The 24,295-nt window shown below is 41.9% G+C and overlaps 1 protein-coding gene across 7 annotated transcripts in view; it reads left to right on the top strand.

Moving 5' to 3' along the window:
- The window catches only part of BICRAL (BICRA like chromatin remodeling complex associated protein), a 94,721-nt gene that overhangs the window by 60,943 nt on the left and 9,483 nt on the right, over positions 1-24,295 (top strand). For all 7 annotated transcript variants that reach the window (XM_074332946.2, XM_074332947.2, XM_088795719.1 and 4 more), the window contains 6 exons: positions 1,157-2,836; positions 19,250-19,355; positions 20,154-20,254; positions 21,333-21,394; positions 22,001-22,146; positions 23,478-23,572. In XM_074332946.2, the coding sequence (XP_074189047.1) occupies positions 1,157-2,836; positions 19,250-19,355; positions 20,154-20,254; positions 21,333-21,394; positions 22,001-22,146; positions 23,478-23,572 (2,190 nt within the window). The remainder of the gene's footprint in view (positions 1-1,156; positions 2,837-19,249; positions 19,356-20,153; positions 20,255-21,332; positions 21,395-22,000; positions 22,147-23,477; positions 23,573-24,295) is intronic.

Raw genomic sequence — 24,295 nt, 5'->3', positions numbered from 1 at the left:
TGGTGTCTACCTGAGAGCTCATTAGTCCCATTTCAACTATTGATTGATTGGGGGTCAAATGAACTAGTCTTGGCTTTTCTACCGAGTTCGTCCCGTCATCTAGCATCTTATTAGCCTAGGGCTGAGAATCTCTACAGTTTTGCAACTTGGACCGCTCGTGTTTAATTGATCTACATTTAATTTTTTTCTTTGCCCTCTTTTTAAAATTTTGAATTGTGTTAAAATACAGATAAAATAAAATTTGCCATCTTAACCATTTGAAGTGTACAGTTCATTCGTGTTAAGTACATTCACACTGTCTTCACCTTATTTTAAATCGCTGTTGACTCCATAACTTTTATAATTGTGATCGTTGGCCAGTGGAGTGTATCTTATTTATGAGTGACCGTGTTCAGATCTCTTCATATGCCCGTGTTGTTGTCTCTAGTTGGAATGTCTAATCCTTAAGGACACCAGAAGGACAAACACTAACACAGAAGTGGATGCTTGATAAATAAATGTTGATGGACTTTTACTTTTGAATAGGATATTGAAGTAGTTTCTAAAGCATCATAATAAGCTGATTACTGCTGAAATCAAATGACCACTCATTTCATGTGGGAAGCTTGTTTTTTCTGGACTGGTCTTACCTAGGGTGGTAGGGGTTAGAAATCAAGGAATTCTGAAAAATCTTGAAAGACACGGCTAACTCTGGGATACCTTCTGGACCTCTAGTAGAATAACGCCCTGAGCTCCCCAAACTCACTTAGACCCCTGTGGTACAATGGACTAGACATGGCCATCTCCTTGATACGCAAAACCCCTAGGCTGAGTCCCACTCGAGTCTTGCACTGAAAGCAATCCTGAAAATTAAAGTCTGTGCCAGTATCACAAAAAACTGAAGCTAAACTCCAGGTAGTCATCAGTATTTCCTTTTATTTATCTATTTTCTATAAAATAATTTACCTGCACAATGAATGCATATACTTACAAAAATAACGTTCAACATCATTACTACGGAAATAAAGTATCAGAATAAGGTGAGCCGTTTGGAAAGTTGTACATGAAAAGCAGACTATCATGCTTTGTTCATAGTCAAAAGTGAGATTAAATTTTTTTTTTTAAGACTCTCTTTCAAAGGTTGGCTATGTCAGTAACATACTGCTTGTTTTTCTAGAATGCTGATCCTAAGTCATCCCTCAAAGCTGTGAGCAACCAGCTTGGAGAAGGGCCCAGTGATGGACTGCCGCTTTCAAGTAGCCTTCAGTTTCTTGAAGATGAACTTGAGTCTTCTCCTCTTCCTGATCTCAGTGAGGACCAACCTTTCGACATTCTTCAGAAATCCTTGCAGGAGGCCAATATCACTGAACAGACATTGGCAGAAGAGGCATATTTGGATGCCAGTATAGGTTCAAGCCAACAGTTTGCACAAGCTCAGCTTCATCCTTCTTCATCAGCATCCTTTACTCAGGCTTCTAACGTTTCTAATTACTCAGGTCAGACGCTGCAGCCTATAGGAGTGACTCACGTGCCTGTGGGAGCATCGTTTGCAAGCAATACGGTGGGTGTGCAACATGGCTTTATGCAACACGTGGGGATCAGTGTGCCCAGCCAGCATTTGTCTAATAGCAGTCAGCTCAGTGGTTCTGGTCAAATACAATTAATTGGGTCATTTGGTAATCAACCTTCCATGATGACCATTAATAACCTAGATGGATCTCAAATCATATTAAAGGGCAGCGGGCAGCAAGCCCCATCAAATGTGAGTGGAGGGCTTCTGGTCCATAGGCAGACTCCTAATGGCAACTCCTTGTTTGGGAACTCCAGTTCCAGTCCAGTAGCACAGCCTGTGACCGTTCCTTTTAACAGCACAAATTTTCAAACATCTTTACCTGTGCATAACATCATCATACAAAGAGGTCTTGCACCAAATTCCAATAAAGTTCCAATTAACATCCAGCCAAAGCCTATCCAGATGGGTCAGCAGAACACATACAACGTGAACAATTTGGGACTGCAGCAGCACCACGTGCAGCAAGGGATCTCTTTTGCCTCTGCAAGCTCGCCCCAGGGCTCCATAGTGGGTCCACACATGTCTGTGAACATTGTAAACCAACAGAACACAAGGAAACCAGTCACCTCGCAGGCAGTGAGCAGCGCCGCAGGGAGTATCGTCATTCATTCTCCGATGGGCCAGCCTCACGCACCCCAAAGTCAGTTCCTCATACCCACAAGCCTTTCCGTCAGTTCCAACTCGGTACACCACGTCCAAACCATCAATGGGCAACTCCTTCAGACTCAGCCTTCTCCGCTCATTTCTGGCCAGGTGGCCGCAGAGCATGTCATGTTGAACAGAAACTCTTCCAACATGCTCAGGACCAACCAACCATACTCCGGACAGATGCTTAACAACCAGAATGCTGCTGTCCAGTTAGTGCCTGGGCAGACGTTTGCCACCTCCGGAAGCCCCGTGATAGTCAATCATGCCTCTCCTCAGATTGTGGGTGGACAGATGCCCTTGCAGCAGGCATCACCAACCGTGTTACACCTGTCACCTGGGCAGAGCAGCGTCTCCCAAGGTAGACCTGGCTTCACCACTATGCCCTCGGTGACAAGCATGTCAGGACCCAGTCGGTTCCCTGTCGTCAGCTCATCCAGCTCCGCCCATCCTAGTCTTGGGTCTGCGGTTCAGTCGGGTGCGTCAGGATCCAACTTTGCAGGAGAGCAGCTGACCCAGCCAAACAGGACTCCAGTACCGGTCAGCGTGTCTCATCGTCTTCCAGTTTCTTCTTCCAAGTCTACCAGCACCTTCAGTAACACACCTGGAGCAGGAACCCAGCAGCAGTTCTTCTGTCAGGTATGTTCCCGTTAGCAAACAAATGCTTGGGTGATTACAGAATGGGAAAATGGAACGTGGATTTGATAGAATATAATGTTCATCCTAGGCTCCTGATTTATTCACTTAAAGTTTTCAACTTAATGATTGATTGCCTTTTTTTCTTCTTAATTAAAACTTTTTATCCTGCATAGCATTGTGGTTTAGAGTGAAGACTCTGAAGTCAGACTCGGATTTGAATCTAAGCTTTGCAACATGGAGAAATTCTTATCTTAACTTAGCTCTCTAGACTTAATTTTCCTCATCAGAAATGCACATAATAACACTACCACCCTATGGAGTTATTTGGAGGGTTAAATGAGATAATCCACATAAAGCACTTAGCATAGTTCTTGGCAAATAGTAAATACTAATAAGAGCCAATATTAGTAGCATGTTTCCCTGAAAATAAAACCGGGTCTTATATTAATTTTTGCTCCAAAAGACGCATTAGGGTTTATGTTCAGGGGCTGTCCTCCTGAAAAATTGTGCTAGGGCTTATTTTCTGGTTAGGTCTTATTTTCGGGGAAACATGGCGTATAGCAGGTCCTCGAATAACATTGTTTTATTCAACATTGTTTTGTAATAACGATGAGATGCCACAGGAACTTAAGTCTTGTTTACATCAATTAACCTGTAGTAAAATTGGTTTCATTATACGTTGTTTTGCTTCAAGTCACAGAAGCCATTGACAACTTTAAGTGAGGACTTAATTGTGTATACTTTTTTTTTTAACATTTATGGAAAATAGTTTATTTCTTTTTTATTATTATTAGTCTCAGGTGCACAAAACAACATAATGATTAGACATTTACACCCCTCACAAAGCGATAACCCCGCCCAATCTACTACCCCTCTGACGTCATATATAGCTGTTACAATACCATTGACTCTATTCCCTATGCTGTACTTTGCATCCTGTGACTATTATATATATATATATATATATATATATGTTTTAATTATAGTTGATATTCAGTATTATTTTATATTAGCTTCAGGTATATAGCATAATGTTTAGTCATTTATGTAATTTATGAAGTGATCCCCCGGTGTACCCATCTGACACCCCACATAGTTTTTACAACATTACTGGCTGTAGTCTTCATTCTGTATTTCACATCCCTGTGACTATTTTGTGACTACACATTTGTACTTCCTAATCCCTTCCCTTTCTCACCCATGTATATACTTGATGGAGTGTACTATGGGCATTTAAAATGAAAGCTTATTTTTAGATTATGTACTTACATTACCTATTAAGCCATTAGATCACGTAACTATGGACTGGGTGGAGAAGCTGTGGCTGCTTCTTAGGTGCCCACTGGAAAGGCTCAGGGACTCAGTGTGACTCATCAGCACGTAACTGGCCTTCACCAGAGGGATGCGTATAGAGGGAGGGATGCAGGGCACCGTCATTTGACCAAGTACCTGAGCCTGCCCTTACCTTGGCATTGTGCGTTGAGCAACGAGTAAAACCACATAAGGAGTCTGCTTCTGAAGAGTCTCAAACGTCATCAGCTTTGGTCCCTCACCCCCACCTGCTCGGATACCCTTGAACTCTTCTAGCTTTGGGTTCCCACTCGTCCTTAGTTCAGCGGCACACCTGGCCTTCACCCCATGGTCTACCCGCCTCAGGCCTCCGTTTACGTTGCCTTGCCCCTCCACGCGTAGAGAGACTCAAAAACTTCCCCCTACTGTATACATCAATAGTTTTTAAACTGTATGCCTTCGACTTAGTAATTCCACTCAGAATCCTAAGGAAGCAAAGATTATTTATAATCAAGGATATTCAGTGTAGTACTTTTGGTATCAAAGGGGTATTTGTGTGTGGTGTGTGTGTGTGTGCGCGCGCGCGCATTTTAAAATAATGTCAGACTTATGGAAAAGTTAAAGTTGCAAGAATAGTATAAAGAATTCTCATACCCCCCTTCACCAGGATTTGCCCATATGTTAACTTTTTACCACATTTGTTTTATCCTTCTCTCTCTCTCTTTCTCTCTCTCTCCCTCTCTCTCGCTCTCTCTCTCTCTCTCTCTCGCTCTCTCTCTCGCTCTCGCTGTCTCTCTCTCTCACACACACACGCACACACACATGCACACACACACAATTTTGGAAACTGCAGTCATGATGCCTCTTGACTTCTAAATACTTTTGACTTCAGTGTTTGTTTTCTAAAACCAGGGATATTTCCTACATGACTGTCATACAGTTATCAAAATCAATAAACCAGCTTTATTACAATATTACCATCTAATCTTCAGACTTATTCAGATTTAGTCAATTTTCCCAGTTATGTCCCTTATAGCAAAAAAGAAAAAAAATTGTTCTGTGTTGTTTTTATGGTCCAGGATCCAATCCAAGAACACTATCTAATTTTGTCGTCATGTCTTTAAATCTGGAACAGTTTCTCTTTCTTCGTCTTTCATGACCTTGATGTTCTTTGAAGAGTACAAACCAATTTTGTAGGATGTCCCGGAATTGGGGTATCTCTGGTGTTTCCTCCTGACTAGATTTAGGTCATGTATTTTCGGTAAGATTGCCACAGAAATGGTGTGTCCCCACAATGAGGACTTGTCCCACTATTGGTGCTGTTAACTTTGAACACTTGCTTAAAATGCTGTCTGTGCATCTTCCCAAGTCTCTCCTGGGAGATACTTTGAAACTACATAGACCCAGTTGCTCATCAAACTTGCACCCACTAGTTTAAGCTTCCATTGATAATTACTGACCGAATCAACCATTGCTAAGCCAGCTATTATTATGAGGGTCACCAAATAGAGATTTTCTAATTCCATCATTTGTTCTACCTTAATTGTTGGCTTTCTAATCGAGGGATAAGCTTTTCCTTCTCCCTCTTTTACTTAAATGTTTGTTTATATCCGTATGGACTCATAGATTCTTATTTTATTCAATAGGTTATAAATTGTTACAGTCGTTTATTTTGATGCTCAAATTAACTTGATGGCCAGTGGGCATCCCTCCAAATTGGCGCTGGTCCTTCTGACATGTTTCCATCATGCTTTGAGCACGTTCTTTAATTTCTGGCAGAACAAGATGTTCCATGTTTATCTTTTACTTTCCCTGCCCCGGCCCTAGAATCAACCGTTTCTTAAAGGAACCGTTTCTCCTAGCGGAGAACAGTATTTAGAAACCTCGATCTCATGTATCTATTGATCTATATTATATAGTTCATATTGATACTTCCAGTTCTAATCCAAGACCACAGGGTTCATTATTCAAGTCTCTCTCTTTTCGCTATTTGTAACTTCCTTTTCTAACAGTGAAAAGGCTAGCTCCAAAGTATATTTCCTTACTTGCTCAATCCATGTAGAGAAACTAATTCCGGAATTGCTCGTCCATACCACTCTGAAAAAGAAACCTGGTAACGAGGCTTCTATACTGGTTTACGGTTCTGTCTTTAGCCTAAAGATATATAGTGAAAATATTGCATTCAAAAATTACTTGAGTTACTCCTTTTTCTTTTCCTCTGTTGGTATACTATTCGTTTTGAAATATATTTTTGTTTCTATTTCATTTTAGGATTCTTTCTCCACTATCCTAGTTGATTTTATCTGTTGAATTTCTTTTGAATGCATGAACCATTGGCATGGACCCGAAAGTCGGGGCTACGCAGAAAGCGTCCTTGGAGTAGTTTTCCTCCTCCCCACCCCTTCTCCCTGCCCCCACCCTCCGTCCTTTCCTGCCAGTTCTCACCATCCCCCGTATTCACCAGTCTCATTCGTTTCTAGCTTATTTATCCTAATGTTATTTTCACACAACTAAGCAGATAATGTATATTTTCTTATTCCCCCTCCTTTCTTACTCAAAATATAGCATACTATAGATAGTCTTTGCAACCAAAGTGTTGCAAAAAATTTTCTAAAAACCCAAATGTCCAATAATAGGAGAATGATTGGATGTGATGAAGTACTATATAGCCATTTAAAGTGTTTTCAGAAAATGAAAGAGTTGGGAAAAGGCTTACAGAATAATTTTAAGTATACATTTAAATGTGAAATATTTAAATAATGTACATTAAAATGTAAACAATTTGTTTAATAAACAGTTTGTTTTCAGTTTTAAGAAAAGGATGGGGAGAAACAATATGGCGAATTAGAAAACAGAAAACCCTCTTGCTGACAAAACACCCAGAAACTTGATTAGAAGGAAACGCACTATAACATTAGCAGCAAGTCTCTGGATGGTAGAATTACAGATTATTCTCGTTTTCTTCTACTTTTAAAAACTTACCCCTCACAGGGAAGGTCATACCCAAACAGCATTTATCAAACTATTGTGTGCATTTTCAAAAAATAAGTAAAACATTCAATTGGTAAAAATTAAAAACAGTTCCAAAATAGTTTCGAATGGAAAGTCTGTCTTCTTTCCCCAAGTTGCCTTCCCAGAGGCCACCACTGTGTCTAGGTTCTTTATATTCTCCCAGAGCTATCTACAAGCACCCATAGCATATCTGTGTGCTATATATATATATATATCTGCAACACACCATAGACGTTTTACTCTATTACGTGACCTGAGGATCACTTTATATCAGTATATATTGATCTGTTTTATATTTATTAATTATAATTAGCCACAGCATTATCATTTTTCTTTTTTTTTTTCCTAAATGTTGTTTTATTGGGGGGGGGGGGGAATCTCTCACTGACTCCCAAAAGTTTCAATTATCCAAAGGTAACAAGAAGCCTACATTGGCAGCTGCAAAATATTGTAATTTTTTGTGTTTTTAATGCCAAAAAGTATTGGGAAATAGGTCAGTTGCATTATGTCAAGTGTGTTCCTGCTATAGATTTTCCAGAACAATTAAGCATCAGGTGTATTGGAGTAAGGAGGACACAGCCTTGGATGCAGATGAATTGGGAAAGTCGTGCTGAGGTGCTATGTAACACTTAGACCCCAGGACATCCAGAAACACTTATAGCAGCTCTTTTACTTTATAGTTTCTGTGTAAAAATCTCTGTATGAATTGCTTTATAGAACATTGTAATGAACAAAAATACTATGATCAGTGGCCCTCAGTGTTTGCCTATTTGGAGAAATTTAGTTCAGTTAAGCTTTGATACTGTAAAGGGCTAATATTAGGGAGGTGTAAGTTTTTAAATACACACTTTATTTTGGTATAGATAACACATTTATTTGGCTCAAAATTCAAAAGGTACAGAAAGGTGTATATATACTACAGTGAAAAATTCCCTTCCTTCGCCTGTCCTCCAGCCACCCAGTTGCCTGCAGGCAATCACTGTAACCAGCTTTTGGTGGAGTGAACCCCCTCCCGCATTATTAAAACTTTCAAACCCACAGAACAGCTGGAAGAGTGCCATGAACCCATTCGCCTAGATTCTCCAGGTGTTTATGTTTTGCAACATTTTCTTTATCTGTGCATCTTTCTACACACACACACACACACACACACACACACACACACACACACACACACGTTTTTCTCTGAACCACTTGAAAGTAAGTTGCAAACATCATGCCTCCTTCCCCCTAAATACTTAAGCAGGGATCGCCTAAGAACAAGGACCTTTATCAACACAACCACAATCACACCCAAGAAATTTAACGTTAATGTAATAAAATTATATCCATTGTCTTCCGGTTGACCCGATAACGTCCCTTATGACAGAAACTAGTCAGAGAGCACTGATTTCATTTACTGTCACGTCTCTTTAGTCTGCAGCAGCCCAGACCAATGATCTTGTAAAGTGGCCCCCAGTATGGAATTGTCTGATTGTTTCCTGATGATTAGATTCAGGCTGAATGGTTTGGCATGACACAAAATGTTAGTTTGTCCCATTATTGGTGATTCTGAGTGTGATCACTTGGAACAGGTGGTCTCTGCCAGGTTTCTCCTCAGGGTACTCGAAGGTGCCTTGTTCCCTTTATAACGAAGAAATGATCGCTAGGATGGTCCTTCGGGACCACGTGACTATCCTGTTCCCCAGCCTCTCACGCTGTGATTTGAGACTCCATTGGTAATCCTGCCCTGTACAACCACCAGTGTAATTGGATATTACACTGGTGGTTGAAAAATTATTTTCTAATTGTTATCCTATCTACAGTTATTGGTGGGGATTTTTCCATCAAGCACAGCTTTTTCTTCTCCCTCACGCTTTTTTTTTTTTGAGTAACACTATGAACTCGTAGGGGTTTTTTTCTGCATTCATTTTTAAACTTTTTATTATGGGGAATTTTAAACATGAACAAAAGTAGACAAATAGTGTAATGAGCCCCCAGGCTCAATCAGCTTCAGTGTTTACCAACTCATGGCTAGTCTTGTTTCATCCATATTCTACTCACTCTCCTCCGCCCAGTATTATTTTTAAGCTCATCCAGACATAGAAGTTTATCTGTAATATTTTAGTGTTTATCCCTAAAAGATCGTGTGTTCTCTTTTTGTATTTAATGTGTTGCAATCTATTCCTTTCATTATTGTTTTGACATTTATGTTTTCCCACATTTGACCAGTGGGGACTTGCTTAAGCAGGCCTCTATACTTTTGACATGTTCCCATCTCTTTGAGCAGTTTGTGGCACAAGCTATTGTAGGCTTGTCTTGGGATTACCTTGCCTCAGCCACTTCTCCAGGGAGCCCTGTGAACTTAGATCTCTTAATGCAGAGCGTAATTTACAGGATTTAAACTTTCTTGTAAATGGATTAATATTCAAAAGTCAGTGATTAAAGGAGGAGATTTGCAAGAGTTTAGCCTATGAAGCGAAAGTAAACAAATTATTTTAAGTCCAAATCTCCTTAGATCACAAAAAGATTTAGTAGATTTTAAATTCCTTGAGAGCAGCACCTACCACACTTTGGGTACAGTGATCACAACTGAAGTCTCCAGTTTCGCCGCCCCCCCCCCCCAATTCCCTTTCCCCCTCTAGCTCAGCCTGCCTGCCTACTTATTGTGGAACTACTGGGTGTCTCCAGACTTCAAAATCTAGATGTTCTTATTTTTCCCCCTCTCCTCTAAACCTTTATTTTAATAAGTTATCAAATCCTACAAGTTTTTCTTTGAATGTCTCATATCCATTCTTTCCAATAATAATGAAAATCATGATCATATTAACAACACATACGTGCCAGGGACTGTATGTATTAGTTCTAATCCTGACCTTGGGGCTACAAGTAGCATTACTGTTCCCATTTCTAGGAGATGGAGGTTCAGAGCACGGGCAAATGGCTCGTAAAGGCAGACTTTACCTGCTAGCTACCTGTACCCTCCTGCTTTCCATTTCTCTCCTTTTCTACATCCATAAGGTGAGCTAGACTTTAACAGGACTGCAATATACTGGGGAAAACAAGAGTTGGATTAGGAGTCAGAGTTCACTTGCAGGTCCTGCCTTGCCACTGACTGGTTTTGTGGTCTAAGTTCGCATAATTCACTGAGCCTTAGTTTTCTCTTCTCGAAAATGAGGGACCCTAACTGTGCAGTAGAATCATTTGGGAGCTTTTTAAAAATATGAACACCTGGGCCTCACCTCCATAAATTCTGATTTAAATGGTCTGGAGAAAGGGCTCTAGGCATCAGAGTTTTTCTTTTTTAGTAATTTTTTTTACTTTTCTTTAAAAGAAGTGTATTAAAATATAGCTAACATACAATATTATATTTGTTTTGGGTGTACACAACAGTTATTCAATATTTATGTACCTAAAGAAGTGATCACCATGATAAGTCCAGCAACCATCTGACACCGCACCACGCTATCACAATATTATTGACTATATTCCCCATGCTGTACATTACATCCCTGTGACTTATTTGTTTTATACCTGGAAATTTGGACCTCTGATTCCCCTTCACCTTTCTCCCCCCTTTTAAAATTTTTCAGTTATAGTTGACATTTAATATTATTTTATATTAATTTCAGGTGTACAGTGTGGTGGTTAGACATTTATATAATTTAAGAAGTGATCCCCCTGACTAGTCTAGTCTCCACCTGGCACTATACAGAGTTATTACTATATTATTGACTATATTCCCTATGCTTTACTTTATATCCCCATGATTATTTTATAACGACCAATTTGTACTTCTTAATTTCTTTCCCTTTTTCACCCTGCCACCAACCCCCCTCCCATCTGGCAACCATCAAAATGTTCTCTAAGAGTTTGTTTCTGTTTCATTTGTTTATTTTGTTCTTTAGATTCCACATATAAGTGAAATCACATTGCATCTGTCTCTTTTTGTCTGACATACTCCACTCAGCACAATACCTTCCAGGTCCATCCAGGCTGCTGCAGATGGCAAGAACTCATTCCCTTCCCTGGCCGACCAATATTCCATTGTATGTATGTATCCACCTCTTCTTTACCCATTCTTCCATCAACGGACACCCAGGCTGCCTCCACATCTTGGCCATTGTAAACAATGCTGCAATGAACATATGGATGCACACGTCCCTTCATAGTAGCGTTTTAGGTTTCTTCAGATAAATACCCAGAAGTGGATTACTGGATCCTTCTTTGTCTCTTGTTATAGCCTTTGTTTAAACGTTTTTGTCTGGTATAAGTCTTGCTGCTCCAGATTTTGTTGTTGTTACTGTTTCCATTTTCATGAAGTATCTTTTTCCATTTCTTTACTTTCTGTCTGTGTCTGTCTTTCAATCTGAAGTGAGTCTCTTGTAGGCAGCATATGTAAGGGTTTTGTTTTCTTATTCTTTCAGCTACCCTATGTCTTTTGATTGGAACATTTAATCCATTTACATTGAAAGTAATTGTTCATAGATATGTATAGTACATACATATTGACATTTTATTATTCATATTTTTTATCTTTTTTTCTCCTTCTTCTTAAAGAAGTCCCTCTAAGATTCTTTGTAATACTGGTTTGGTGGTAATGAACTCCTTTAGCTTTTTTTTGTCTGGGAAGCTCTTTATCTGTCCTTCGATTTTAAATGGTAGCCTTGCTGGGTGGAGTAATTTGGGTTGTAGAACCTTGCTTTTCCTCACTTTGAATATTTCCTGCCAATCCTTTCTGGCCTGCAGAGTTTCTGTTGAGAAACCAGCTGAGTCTTATGGGAGCTCCCTTGTAGGTAACTAACTGCTTTTCTCTTGCTGCTTTTAAGATTCTCTCTTTGTCTTTAACGTTTGCCATTTTAATTATGATGTGTCTTCATGTGGGCCTGTTTGGGTTCATCCTGTTTAGGACTCTTTTGCTTTGTGGACTTGTATGTATCTTTCCTTAGCCAGGTTAGAGAAGTTTTCTATCATTATTTCTTCAAATAGGTTTTCAATCCCTTGCTCTCTCTCTTCTCCTTCTTGTACCCCAGTGATGCAAATACTGTTACACTTGATGTTCTCTGGCATCGGCATTTTTCAGATGCTCCCCAAGTGATTATAAAGTACCACCAGGATAGAGAACCCCAGGGTAGATGTTTTCCAGACCTATCATATCGTAATTAGACAACTGTAACAGTTGTCTGGGTCATTAATCTGCCTTCAGCGGCTTCCAAAAACCTGATTTTCCACCACATTAATCTTCCTAAAACACTTGCTTGGTGACTTGAGTCAAATCATTGCCACAGGAGAGAGCCCAAACCGCTACACCTGGCCAGTAAGGTTCACCAGTGGGAAACCCTCCAGGTAGCCAGGCTAACTAACCCCATTTATTCCCTGAATAGGCCAGATTCTTTGTGAGCCTCCAGCCTTTGCTGATGGATCTTCTTGAGTGTCCTTTCCTATCTAGTCTAAATGTTTCCCCATCCTTCAGGGCCCCACCCAAAACCCTCCAAGAAATAAAGCCTTTTTCCCTCTGTCCCCTGATATCTTCTCTGCACTTTTTGTTTGTACTGCCCTCTAGGTATATAATCACTTATTGTGCTAAATGTTTCCTTCATTGATTCAGTCTTTCAGCAGTATTTCAGTACCTACCATGACCAGCCCTGGGCCAAGTCCCAGGAACACAATGATCTATTGCAAGGCGGGAGGCAGGTAGATAAGCTGACAGCCACACGCAGTAGTTAAGTGCTCTGGTAGAAATAGTCCAGAGCGCCAGGCTCTGCAAAGGTGCCTCTAACTTAGATGGGCTAGTTGGGGAAAGTTTCCTTGTGACAGTGGTTTTTGACTTAGACCTTTTAAGGGAGAAGGAAGAGTTATCCAGCATGAGAGGGCCTGAGTGAAGACCATTCAGGCAGTGGAAACAGCAAATGCAACGCCTGGAGAGAGACAAGACCATGGTACTGCAGGTGCAGGAAAAAATGTTCACGTGAGGTGCGGAAGTGTTAGGGGGGAAAGGTGAGCAAGGACCGGATCAGCCAGGACCTGGTAAGTCACGTGAAGGAGCCAGTGTCATAGGCTAACCGTGACATAGTGAAGACCTAGACTAGCCTGGTGGCAGTAGAGCTGGTGAGAAGTGAATGGGTTTGAGACAATTAGGTTAGATAGAACTTTCGATTGATTGGCTATAGCAGAGGAATAAGGATGACGGTGTCTTGACAGCAACACTCAGAGTCCCTGAGATAGAGCACATAGGGAGAAATTGTGATTTGCGTGCTGGGTGAGGGGAATCCCCCAGAGTGGGGACTCAACCCCTTGGCTAAGAATGTTCTTTGCTTCACATAGGAAAGAATGCAAATGTGAACAAATACACAGTTTAAAGTGAAAGTCAGTTTATTTAGCAAAGAGTAAGTAAGAAAAGGCCACCCCACAGACAGCGACGGTCTCTAATCACTAGTAGAAGACAGACCCTCTCCATTCCCTGGGCTAGGGTTTATATGTGTTTTCTGTTCCCATGGAAATTTTATTGGTATGGAGGGAAAAGGAGGAAAGAGAAACAATAAATTTATCTTTAACTTCTGTAAGATGCAAGAATAGGGGCAGGTCTGTCGTTAACTTTTGTAAGGTACAACCTGTGCGTTATTTGCAGTGGGCCTTGCTACGGGGATGGTCATAATGGGATCTCTTTGCTTTATAGCCTTGGATGGTCTGTTCTGTGTGATTCATTAGCGTCTGCCTGAGCTCTGTGCCTGGCAGCACGCAGGCAGCAGGCCTGGAATCCAACCTCCTAGTTCCTTCTGCAAAAGTAATCCTCATGCCCCTTCCCTATATTAACTTGACGGGAAGTTGTGAATTTAATTTAGGATGTGTTTGTCAAGTCTGAGGTACGTTAGGACAACTAAGTTGTATGATAAACTGCTATGTATACTAAAGCATAGGACTGAAATATAGGCTGAAATGGGATTGATCCGCATATAAATTGTAATCCAAGCAGTGGAAGTGAAATGAAATGGATCCAGGGATGTCATGTAAGTAGACAAGAAAGAGCAGCCGGAAAAGAACCCCAAAGCACCTCAACATTTAGGGGATGGACACAGAAAGAGGAGTCCACAAGTGAGACTCAGAAGTTTCCAGAGAGAAGGAATCAAACCAATAGGGTTTAGCATTTTGGAAGCTAAGAAAAGAGAGTGTTGCAGGCAGGAGGGAAGAGGTCCACAGAGTGAAGTGTCACTGAGAAGTCAGTGGAGGTAAGAATCTGGATGCTGCTGACAGATTTGGCAGCAAGGAGGCAGCAGTTGCCCTTGGTGAGACTTGTTTCCATGAAATGATGGGTGCAGAGCCCATTGCAAGACTGAGGGAGTGAAAGGTGTGGTAATGAGTACAGACAACCTTCAGAAAAAACGAAGGTAACCGAGATGGCAGGAGCTACAATGATGTGGAAGGCCAAGGGAATTATTTGTTTTAAGATACGGGGAAGGCTTGAGCTCTTTTCGAAGCTGACAGGAAGGAGAAGGACATGACTTCTTGAGCACTGGTGGGATTCTTTGTAGAAAAAGGGAGGGATGCCTCTTGCATTGTAGCAAGAGAAGGGGGGAAATGAGAGGGGGTACAAGGTAAGGTTGTAGCTTTGAAAGTTCAATGAGTTCTCACCTAGCTTACGGGTTTGAAAATAATGAAACAGTGTACAGTGGGCAATGAGCAGAGGAGCTGGCTGGGGGAGAGAAAGGATCGCTGGACCAGCATGAGACACTAGAGGATGGACATCATAATTACAGTGACTGATCCAATAGGGGGCCTGGCTGTTTTCTGGGTGGTAAGCGTTCAGAGGGCAAAGACTGTTTTGCATCCTTCAGCTGCCTTCTCTGTGACCACCACAGTGCCGTGTATGCAGTTGACACCCAAATAATCTTAGTCAAGGTACCTTGGGTTGCAACTATCAGAAAGTCATCCTAACACGTTTAGCCAAAGAAACAAAAAAGGAATGTCCAGGAAATACAGTGCAGCTCCTTCCAAGGCCCAGAAACCAGCTCTCGGCTGTTCGCTGGACCTCCTCAATATAGCGTATCGTCTTCTCTCTCCTTCATTGTTCTCTGTCAATCTTCTCCTGGACCAGAACGGCCACCCCAGGCCAGCTGCGCATGATTAGCGAAGCTTTTAACAGAAACTACAAATGCAGTGGTTTCCAAAACGTAGCAATGGATCCAAATCACCTGGAGAGTTTTTTAAAATTACAAGTTCCTAAGCCCCACATTGGATTTCCAAATGGATCTTTGTGGACGGAACCCAGAAACATCTTTCAAAAGTTCCCCAGGTGATCTTGATACAACCAGTCTATAAACCTGCATTGGAGAACCACTGCCCGTAGGTATTCACCCTGCCTGCCACCCCCACCCCCATCTGAATTCCCAGGAGAAAGTCTGATTGGCCCACGTGGTTTAGTAATCCGTGGCCAGAGGAACAGGGTCATGGGCGACATGAGGAAGTGGCCACGCAGGGCTTCTGCTGTTCTATACCAGGCTTTTGTTCAAAGTAGGAAGAAATAGCCCTTTGAGCCAAAATAGGAAAAGGTACCCTCTAGGTAGATAAACTGCCCCACTGGCAGGCATGGCACTTTTCGATGGGAAAAAGGTGCTCCGTCCCTGGATTTTAGCTCTTAACACCCTTCAGCAGGTGACACACCTTTGTATGTTCTCTAACCTTGCTGGCTCTGACCCATTGCTGTGGCATTTCTCAGAGGAGAGTGTGGCTGGGCAGATCCCAAATGGTCTCCCTCATTCAGCAAATGCCTGTCGTTGGATGAATTTCATCTCGTTAATTTGTAAGTGGCTTCTTTCAAAGTGGACCACACGGCGAAATCGATATACTAAGTATTCTGATTCATTGGGGTTTTTCTATGTGTTCATATAGTATCAAGATAATTCATGGGGTCTAAAGAGTTACAATTGTACATCGATATTAGCAGAGGTCTTAGAGCCAAGCGCTCAACAAAATATCCTTAAATATTCTCTATTTGTGAAGAAAATACATTTCAAGAGCAAGTCTTCTCTAAGAGTTTCGTAAAAACAATAGAATGATAAATATTTCTGGAAAAGGTTGTCAACTGGGGACAACCTAAATTTGGGGAGAATAAAGCAAGTTAATGCCTCCTTGGGGGTGGGGGGCTAGACTGAGAGCAGGAACAGGCCCCCTATGACTTATGCTGCAGTGGAATTCATTCCCTTGTTTTTATTTAACTATTTGCTGTGTGATCACTGTGGCGCCAGGCCCTGTTCTGGTGCTGGGGATACAGCAGTGAACGAGGCGAACAAAAGTCCTGCCCTGAAAATAAGTGGACTGGGAGCCACCAGTGGGCTTCGGGATGCAGAGCATAACAGACCTGTTGAATCCAGGCTCTTCCAGTGTGGGAGCCACACCGAGTTCCCCAGTGGATTCTGATTCTGCCACCATCCTGGCCCTACCTGCCCCACCCTCAACCCCAGTGTTATCCCAAAAGTGTAACAATGGGATTGATTGTTCTAGTCCCCAGGGAAGGGGTACAGTGAGCAGCACAGGCAGTAGTTAGAGAATGAAAACGCACAAAGATGCCAGAGCTCAACACCCACACGGGCCGGCAAGAGGATGCAACACACATACCCTAAACGGTGCTGGAAGGAGACGTGCCCTCAACAAATAGAACCTTGGCTGGGGGCGGCCGGGTAGCTCAGCTGGTTAGAACACAGTGCTCTTAACAACAAGGTTGCCAGTTGGATCCCCACATGGGCCACTGTGAGCTGCGCCCTCCGCATCGATTGAAACAACTACTAGACTTGGAGCGGATGGGTCCTGGAAAAACAGACTTAAATAAATAAAGTGCTAAAAAAAATAGTAATTTTGCTTTTAGACACGGCAGCCCTCTCTACCCTTAAGTTATGGCAAATTTTCAAGCCTTGACGTTAGATTAGATTTCTGTGGGGTTTTTTTTTCTTTTACTCTTCTGTATTGTGAAATAGAACACATTCAGGAAAAAATACATTAAAAACAAATGGACAGTTAACAAATAATTACACAGCGAATAGCCATCTATGTAACTACTCAAGAAATAAAATATTACCAGTACCTCTAGAAAGCACCCCTCTCCGTGTGACTTCCAAATCTCAACCCCTCTCCTGACTTTTATGGTGATTTCTTCTTTGCTTTTCTTTATAGTTTTACTACTTATGTATGCATGTTTTTGTTGTTGTTGTTGTTGTTTTTTGTCTGGTTAATAGCTAGGTATCGTCCAGGTCATGTCTGATAAATAAGGTGGGAGATCATTTTTATAAAAAAAACACACACCAAAAAACAGGTGTGTGCTCAAAAGCCATAAGGACGATGTCCTTCTGTTTGCTGTGAGCGAGGCGTATGGAGAGATTCCAAAATGTTGTTACTGGCAGCACTGCTGTGAGGACGTTAGTCATTTCAACATGTTACTTCTGGTTCCTCTGTTCATCTGTTGTGTCAGAGTCCCACCTACTATATAGCCTTGCCCTATTAAACTACGTTTTCCCAGTTTTTATCTGCTTTGCTTTTTCTTCAGGTGGCCCTTAGTGTTCCTCCCTGGAAATATTTGGGAGGAAGGCCTGTACTCCCTGTTTGCCCCAGGCCTCCCTTCAGCAGGGGGGTCCTGCACGGGAGAACATGGGAGAGTATGGAGTGACGTTCAAGGGGGAATGCTGTGAAAGCTGGAAGATTTTCCCCCTCATGGTTTTCTCACTAAGAATGTATTGCCTGTCTACCCAGAATTTTTCCAACTTTATAATAACCCTCTCCAGCCTTTCTTGGGTAATGTCCAATCCTTCTCCATTTTTTTTTTATATTTTTATTGGGGAATATTGGGGAATAGTGTGTTTCTCCAGGGCCCATCAGCTCCAAGTCGTTGTCCTTCAATCTAGGTGTGGATGGCGCAGCTCAGCTCCAAGTCCAGTCGCCGTTTTCAATCTTAGTTGCAGGGGGCACAGCCCACCATCCCATGCGGGAATTGAACTGGCAACCTTGTTGTTGAGAGCTCGCGCTCTAACCAACTGAGCCATCCGGCCGCCCCTCCGGAAGCTCAGTGGCAGCTCGTTGTCTTCGATCTAGTTGTGGAGGGCGCAGCTCACTGGCCCATGTGGGAATCGAATCAGCAACCCTGTTGTTCAGAGCTCATGCTCCAACCAGTTGAGCCATCCGGCCGCCCCCCTCTCCATTTTTATGTTGGAAAAGAGAACTAAATAGATAACTAATTGTTTAGAATAATTAATTGTTTAGAACAGAAATATTAACCTGAGCTTAGTTGGCCAATGCTCAGGCAGGTTCTCCATGGAGATGACTAAATTCCAAATCCACTGTTATACAAATATATAAAAATTAAAGAACAAACTATAGCATTATGAAGTAGTAATGACATAGAGGATTAAAAATTGAGAGTAATTTAAAAGACTTTATTGTCTTACCTTAAATGCATCATAGAGATAACAGGTTTTTTTTTAGCAAAAACATCATCTAGTTCATCTTCCTCATATATAGTAAAGAAGCACCTAACAGTTTAAATATGAGGTTCATTTTTCTAATAATATTTGCTCAGGCTAATACTCAGTTGAAGTTATATTTCCCGATTACATGCCACCTGACGCTGACCTGATGCAAACTAGAGACATACCAGACGGCAGGGGTGAAATGGGCTTTATTTAGATCATCTACACAGAAAACAGTGAGTGCTGACAGTAGGTGAGGGGTTGGCACTGGGGCCCCCGAGCAGGTCCGTGCAGACCCAACATAGAGACCGAGAGTCGGGGTCATAATCCTCGCAGGCGTGATATAAAATGACCAGGGACAGAAACTGCGTTCCTGGCTCAGCCTTTGTGTCTGAGCACCATGAGCCCAGTTCTGTGAGCAAGAAAGCAGCCTGGTATCAACTCAGCCTCCCTGCTGAATGGTGTCTAAAAAGTTCAGTGTGCTTGCCCGGACTTTCAAGGGTACTCTGTGCAATCCTGCCGATGTGATAGAAGGATCATGTTTGAAAACTTTTGTTTTGTAATCTAACCTGAAGGTGATGCTGGGTAGGCATTAACGGGCTTGGTTGGCATTTTAAGTAGTCTATTAAAGCTTTTTTAGTCCTGAAATTAATTTTTCCATCTTTGTCATCTTTTTCCACAGGCTCAGAAAAAAAGTTTGAATCAGACTTCCCCCATTTCCGCTTCCAAGACCCCGGATGGCCTGAGGCAAGCACAGATTCCTGGCCTCTTGAGCACCGTACTGCCAGGTCAGGGGCGTTTAGTGAGCTCTCCTCAGGGTGTCCCTGTCCTCCCAACACCCAGGGACACTGTTCCCACATCCCTCATTCTGCATGCAAGCTTTCTGACTCAGTCTCACCTCGACTCTCTGCATTCCTTTTTTCTGAATCCTTTCCACATTGCATCTGTACCATCATTTTGTATACCACTACTCAAGGAAAAAGCACTTCTAATTAAACTATGACCCATTCAATTATGTGACAAAATGTGCTGCTTAGAAACAACAAAATCTAGTGTTCTGTGGCCCAGGTGACTTTGTCACTGTCCTCATGTTGCTTTCTGTACGAGCATACTTAGAATCCCCCCCGAGACCAAAACTATTATGGGCTGTGTCTTACATTTCTTCTAAAGCTTTGAACACCTACGCTGCTCAATAATTACCAGAAAGACAAAAGCATGAACACACCTAGTCAGTCCCCTATTTGGACCTCCCTTTCCTTAAGTTGTGAGTAATACAGACAGATTACTGGCTTGAGGCCTAGTCCTCAGACCTTAGATAATTTGAAACTGTAGTATTGACAGCTTTTGTTTATTTATGTATTTATTTCTATTTATTACCTAAACAGGCTTTAATAATCCTTACTTCTGCCTCCAGATCTTTTGTAGATAAATGTACTATACTTCCTGCTGTCTTTCCTCACAGTGAGCATCCCTGATAAATTCCTTTCAGAATATTCCATAATCTGTACACATTAAATGCTAGGGTTACACGATGGGCCTGATTTACTGTTCCTGTTGAATGTTATCTTATGTGTTTGTTCTAATAGGGCAGGATTCTGGAAGCAAAGTTATACCAGCGTCCTTAGGAGCCGCACAACCACAGCAGGAAAAAGGCATTGGATCGTCTCCTGGCCAGCCAGCTGTGCAGGTAGAACACAGTTTGCATCGCTTCTCCTTGACGTTTAGCGTAATTGAAAGAAAATGTAGTTGTCATCTTCTGCACAGTAGTTGCTGCCTGGCGTGATGTACACAGGCAGCCCAGACTCCCTGTGTGCCTGCAAAAATGTGCTCGCCGAAGACCTTCCCCATGGGCCAGGCCCTGTTACGTGGGTGTTTATAGGATGAATGTGTCTATGCTAGTTCTCACATATTTACAAAGCTATTATTTCCTCATGAATTAGTAATATACAAGCAGCCAACACATAGTAGGCACTCAAAAAACGTAGTTACTGTTGAGTATTATCACTCATTAGCTATCAAAAGTAGATCTGTTCCTCTTAGTTATACTGAGAGATTTTTTTTTTTTTTGCCTGTAGTAGCATCGAGGAATGTATGAAGTAGTCAGTCCTTATGGTCTTTTAACCCAACCTCTGATCTTAAAAGGAAGGAAAAAAAGTTTTGTTTTCAGTTTACTAAGGCCTTAATTTCTTCTTCATCAAACTTAGCAAGTAATAGTTTAATGAAACTTGTTATAGTCTGGGCCTGGAATACTCAGTGAAGGATGTGTTTCAGTTCTCAGGTTCTGACGCAGGCATATTTATTTCCTTAACATGATATAGAAATGCCCTACTAGATCACACACCCAAACTGTATATAATAGGAGCTCAGAAATGTTTGCTCCCTTATTTACCACTGAGAAGATGAATTAAGTAATATCTACTAAAGTTTCAGATGTTCATGGAGTTGGTACCCACAAATATATTTCTTCAAAAAGATAATAATGCATTTGTAGAGGAAGTTGGGAATTCAGACTTTGAGGTACAAGCTGAGTCCTTCCAAGGAACTGATAGGACAGCTTTCTATAATCTTGACACAGTGTGATTTTGCTACATGGGTCTGTGGAGTTGCTTCTTGTACGTATTTTTTTCAGTAGATCATATTCTGTATTCTCAGAATATGTACTTGATAAGCCATTGAAGATATTCACCTAGTGACCTGTATGTGTAACTGTATTCTGCTTCTTTTTTCAACAAAAGAGAATAATCAGAGGTATGTTTTGTCTTCAGGTGGATGGTCATTCAGGAGGACAAAAGAGGCCTGCTACAAAACAACTAACTAAAGGAGCTTTGTGAGTGACCTTGGAAATGACTCATTTTGAACATTTCTCTAGGTTCCTAACCTTCAATACATATACAGCAGAAGTCAGGTTATAATAATATATAGAATATTTTTTAAATATATTTTGAAAATCTTTTCGTGTAGTTTCTTTCCATTAGAACGTACTATCAATAGATCAAATGTGGTTTGAGCCTACAGTTTGCTCTTCTGTTCTTAAAGAGAAGAGCTCTTTGCCCTTTTAACATACCACATACCCCTTTGTTGGCCTGAGTGTGTCCGAGGAGAAGCATGGTTTGATAAAGTCATATGCTCAGAACAGAAATGTTAGCAGAAGCTTAGCTGGCCAATGCTCAGGCATTGCCAAGGTCCGTGAGCCCCCACCCGTGAATGGTTGGTGGGAACACGGCTTTTGAGACCAGAGCCATAGTTTGAGTCCTCTCTGGACACAGTTAGACCAAACTCTAAACCCACCATAGTATAAAAGTATAAAACTGAAGAAAAAAACAGAACCGCTCAACTATGAAAAACATTCCTGTATGTCGCGTTTTCTTTGCACGCAAAGGATTAGATTCCCTAACATGACCCTCCACTGACATTGGCACTTTCTCTTTTAAAGCATTCTCCAGCAGTTACAGAGGGACCAAGCCCACGCTGTGACACCTGACAAAAGCCAGTTCCGGTCACTCAGCGATGCGGTGCAGAGGCTGCTGTCCTACCACGTGTGCCAGGGCTCCATGCCCACCGAGGAAGACTTGAAAAAAGGTAAACAGGCTGTGACCCCAGAGTGCCACTCTGATATCGGGTGCCCTCCATGGATGCCCCACAGAAGAGTGAAAGCCACGTGGTCCCCAGATCAGAGCCAGGTTATTGTTTTCAGTCACCGACCTAACTTGTTCCTAATTGACTCAGTTTCACAGACCAGGTTATAATAATATATAGAATATTTGTGGGGCTGTCACTTACTCTCCATATTCTGTGAAGGGATACCCAAATGGCAGGGTGTTTTATGGACAAATTTGGGGGGCAACAAATCCAAAGCATTGTTTGGATAGCTGGCTACAGATGGGATGGCTCTGACCTAGATACTCTACATAGTGATTTAGCCACAGTCCTTGGGTTTGGGCAGAATGCATACCCTTAGCTCTTACTACCAGTGTTATGAGTTAGATAGAGCCGCTAGCAGCTCCCAAAAGCATACTTTGAAGTTATAAAGTGAGTCCAGGGCATTGCTATATGTCAAGAAACTGCCCCCCGCCCCTCCAAAAGAAGAGTTAAGGATAAGGGCCCCGGCTCCCAACCTAGAACATGGCCCATCTGGCCCTGTTCCCTCTCCCAGCTGTGCGGCTTAGTTCTCCCCTACTTCCCACCACCATTCCCCACGCCTTGACTCCATTCCTTCCCCTCCACTGCTTTCATACCTCCCACAGCTGCCACCAGGCTTGCTTCGCTGGCTGGGGTCTCTGCTCTGAGTATTGTGGTCTCCATCGGTCCACTGTGAGCTTTCCAGGGAACAGGGTCCAGGTCCAGCCTTAAACAGGGAAATGCAGGCTCTGAGAAGAGTAAAGTAGCAAATGTGAGACCTTTGGAGACCAACAGACAAGAAAAGAGCCACAGATCTGTCCTTGACCTACAAGATATGAAGTAGTTTGTGTCTTCACATAAGACGGGTCTGCCCAGCTCAACAGCAGGACTTCATTGTCTCAGCTGTTTTAGTTTTTCATGGTATTGGAAGGGAATGGAGACTGAGATCATCTAAACTAGCAGATCATTGTCTATTCGTTGATATTTGTTGCTGGTCTGTGTTATATGGTTTCCTTTTATAGGTGATGTTAAGCATACTATGTTTTGGGCTTCTTCATTAAAGTTAAAATAAGCTAGTATTGAAATGAGTTTCCATGATCACATACCAGTGGACAGTGAGGGAAAGCAGTGCAGAAACATCGTGTTTAACCAAGGAAAAGCTAATCTGAGAAAATTGCCACAGACAAGACATGTTTGCATAATGGAAGAGTAATGCATTTCAGTCCTAAGAAATATAAGACCCAAGTGGGTGATTTGCACTCTCTTACTATTTTCTCTCTCTCTTTTTAAAGTCGACAATGAATTTGAAACAGTTGCCACTCAGCTCCTAAAAAGGACCCAAGCAATGCTTAACAAATACCGATGCCTGCTCCTAGAAGACGCCATGGTAAAATTCTGCTACCAAGCATATTTGCTTTTTAACACTCCACAGGCCACAGCTACTAATTCAGAGAGAAAAACTTGACTCACATTCTCCCGACGTAGTTTAAAAGGCACTGATATTTAAGAGTGTAGGAAAACCTACACTTGACTGGTCCTACTACTAACAGCAGCTAATATATCTACTGCGCTTTACATGGTCCATCCCAGTCAGTGCATTGTGCGTGTTCCAAATGAGGAAACTAGGGCTTTGGTTAACACGTTGCGAACAGTGGGGTTTAAATCCCTCGTGAACATTCTCGTGATCCATACGCAACGTGTTAAGGTATTTGCCCAAGATCATGTAGCTGGTAAGTTTGTAGGGTAATTAGCAGGGCTGGGATACAAACCAGGACCCCCTGACCCCCTGGTCCCCACTCTGATGCTGTCTGCTGCCTCTCTCCAGCCCAGAGATGTGGCAGAGGACGAGCGGCCCTGCCCGTGGAGATTATTCAGAGAAATATCTGGGAAGACTAGGTGATGACAAATGTTAAAATTAGTTTTGTCTTATTTTTAATTGAGAGATTACTAACATGCCATAAAAATTCACACTTAATTTTAAAATGTACAACTTGATGGTTTTTAGTATATTCACAAGCTTGTGCAGCCATCACCACTGTCTAATTCCAGACATTTTCATCACCCCAAACAGGAACTAAAATTGGTTTTTAAAGCATCCTTTAATTAGAGA

This window comes from Rhinolophus sinicus, chromosome 2 (assembly GCF_057876585.1).
Source record: "Rhinolophus sinicus isolate RSI-liver-muscle chromosome 2, RSI-T2T, whole genome shotgun sequence".
In the NCBI taxonomy this organism is placed as follows: Eukaryota; Metazoa; Chordata; class Mammalia; order Chiroptera; family Rhinolophidae; genus Rhinolophus; species Rhinolophus sinicus.
The sequence above is the reverse complement of the archived record's forward strand: the minus strand, read 5'-3'. Positions and strand labels throughout refer to the sequence as shown.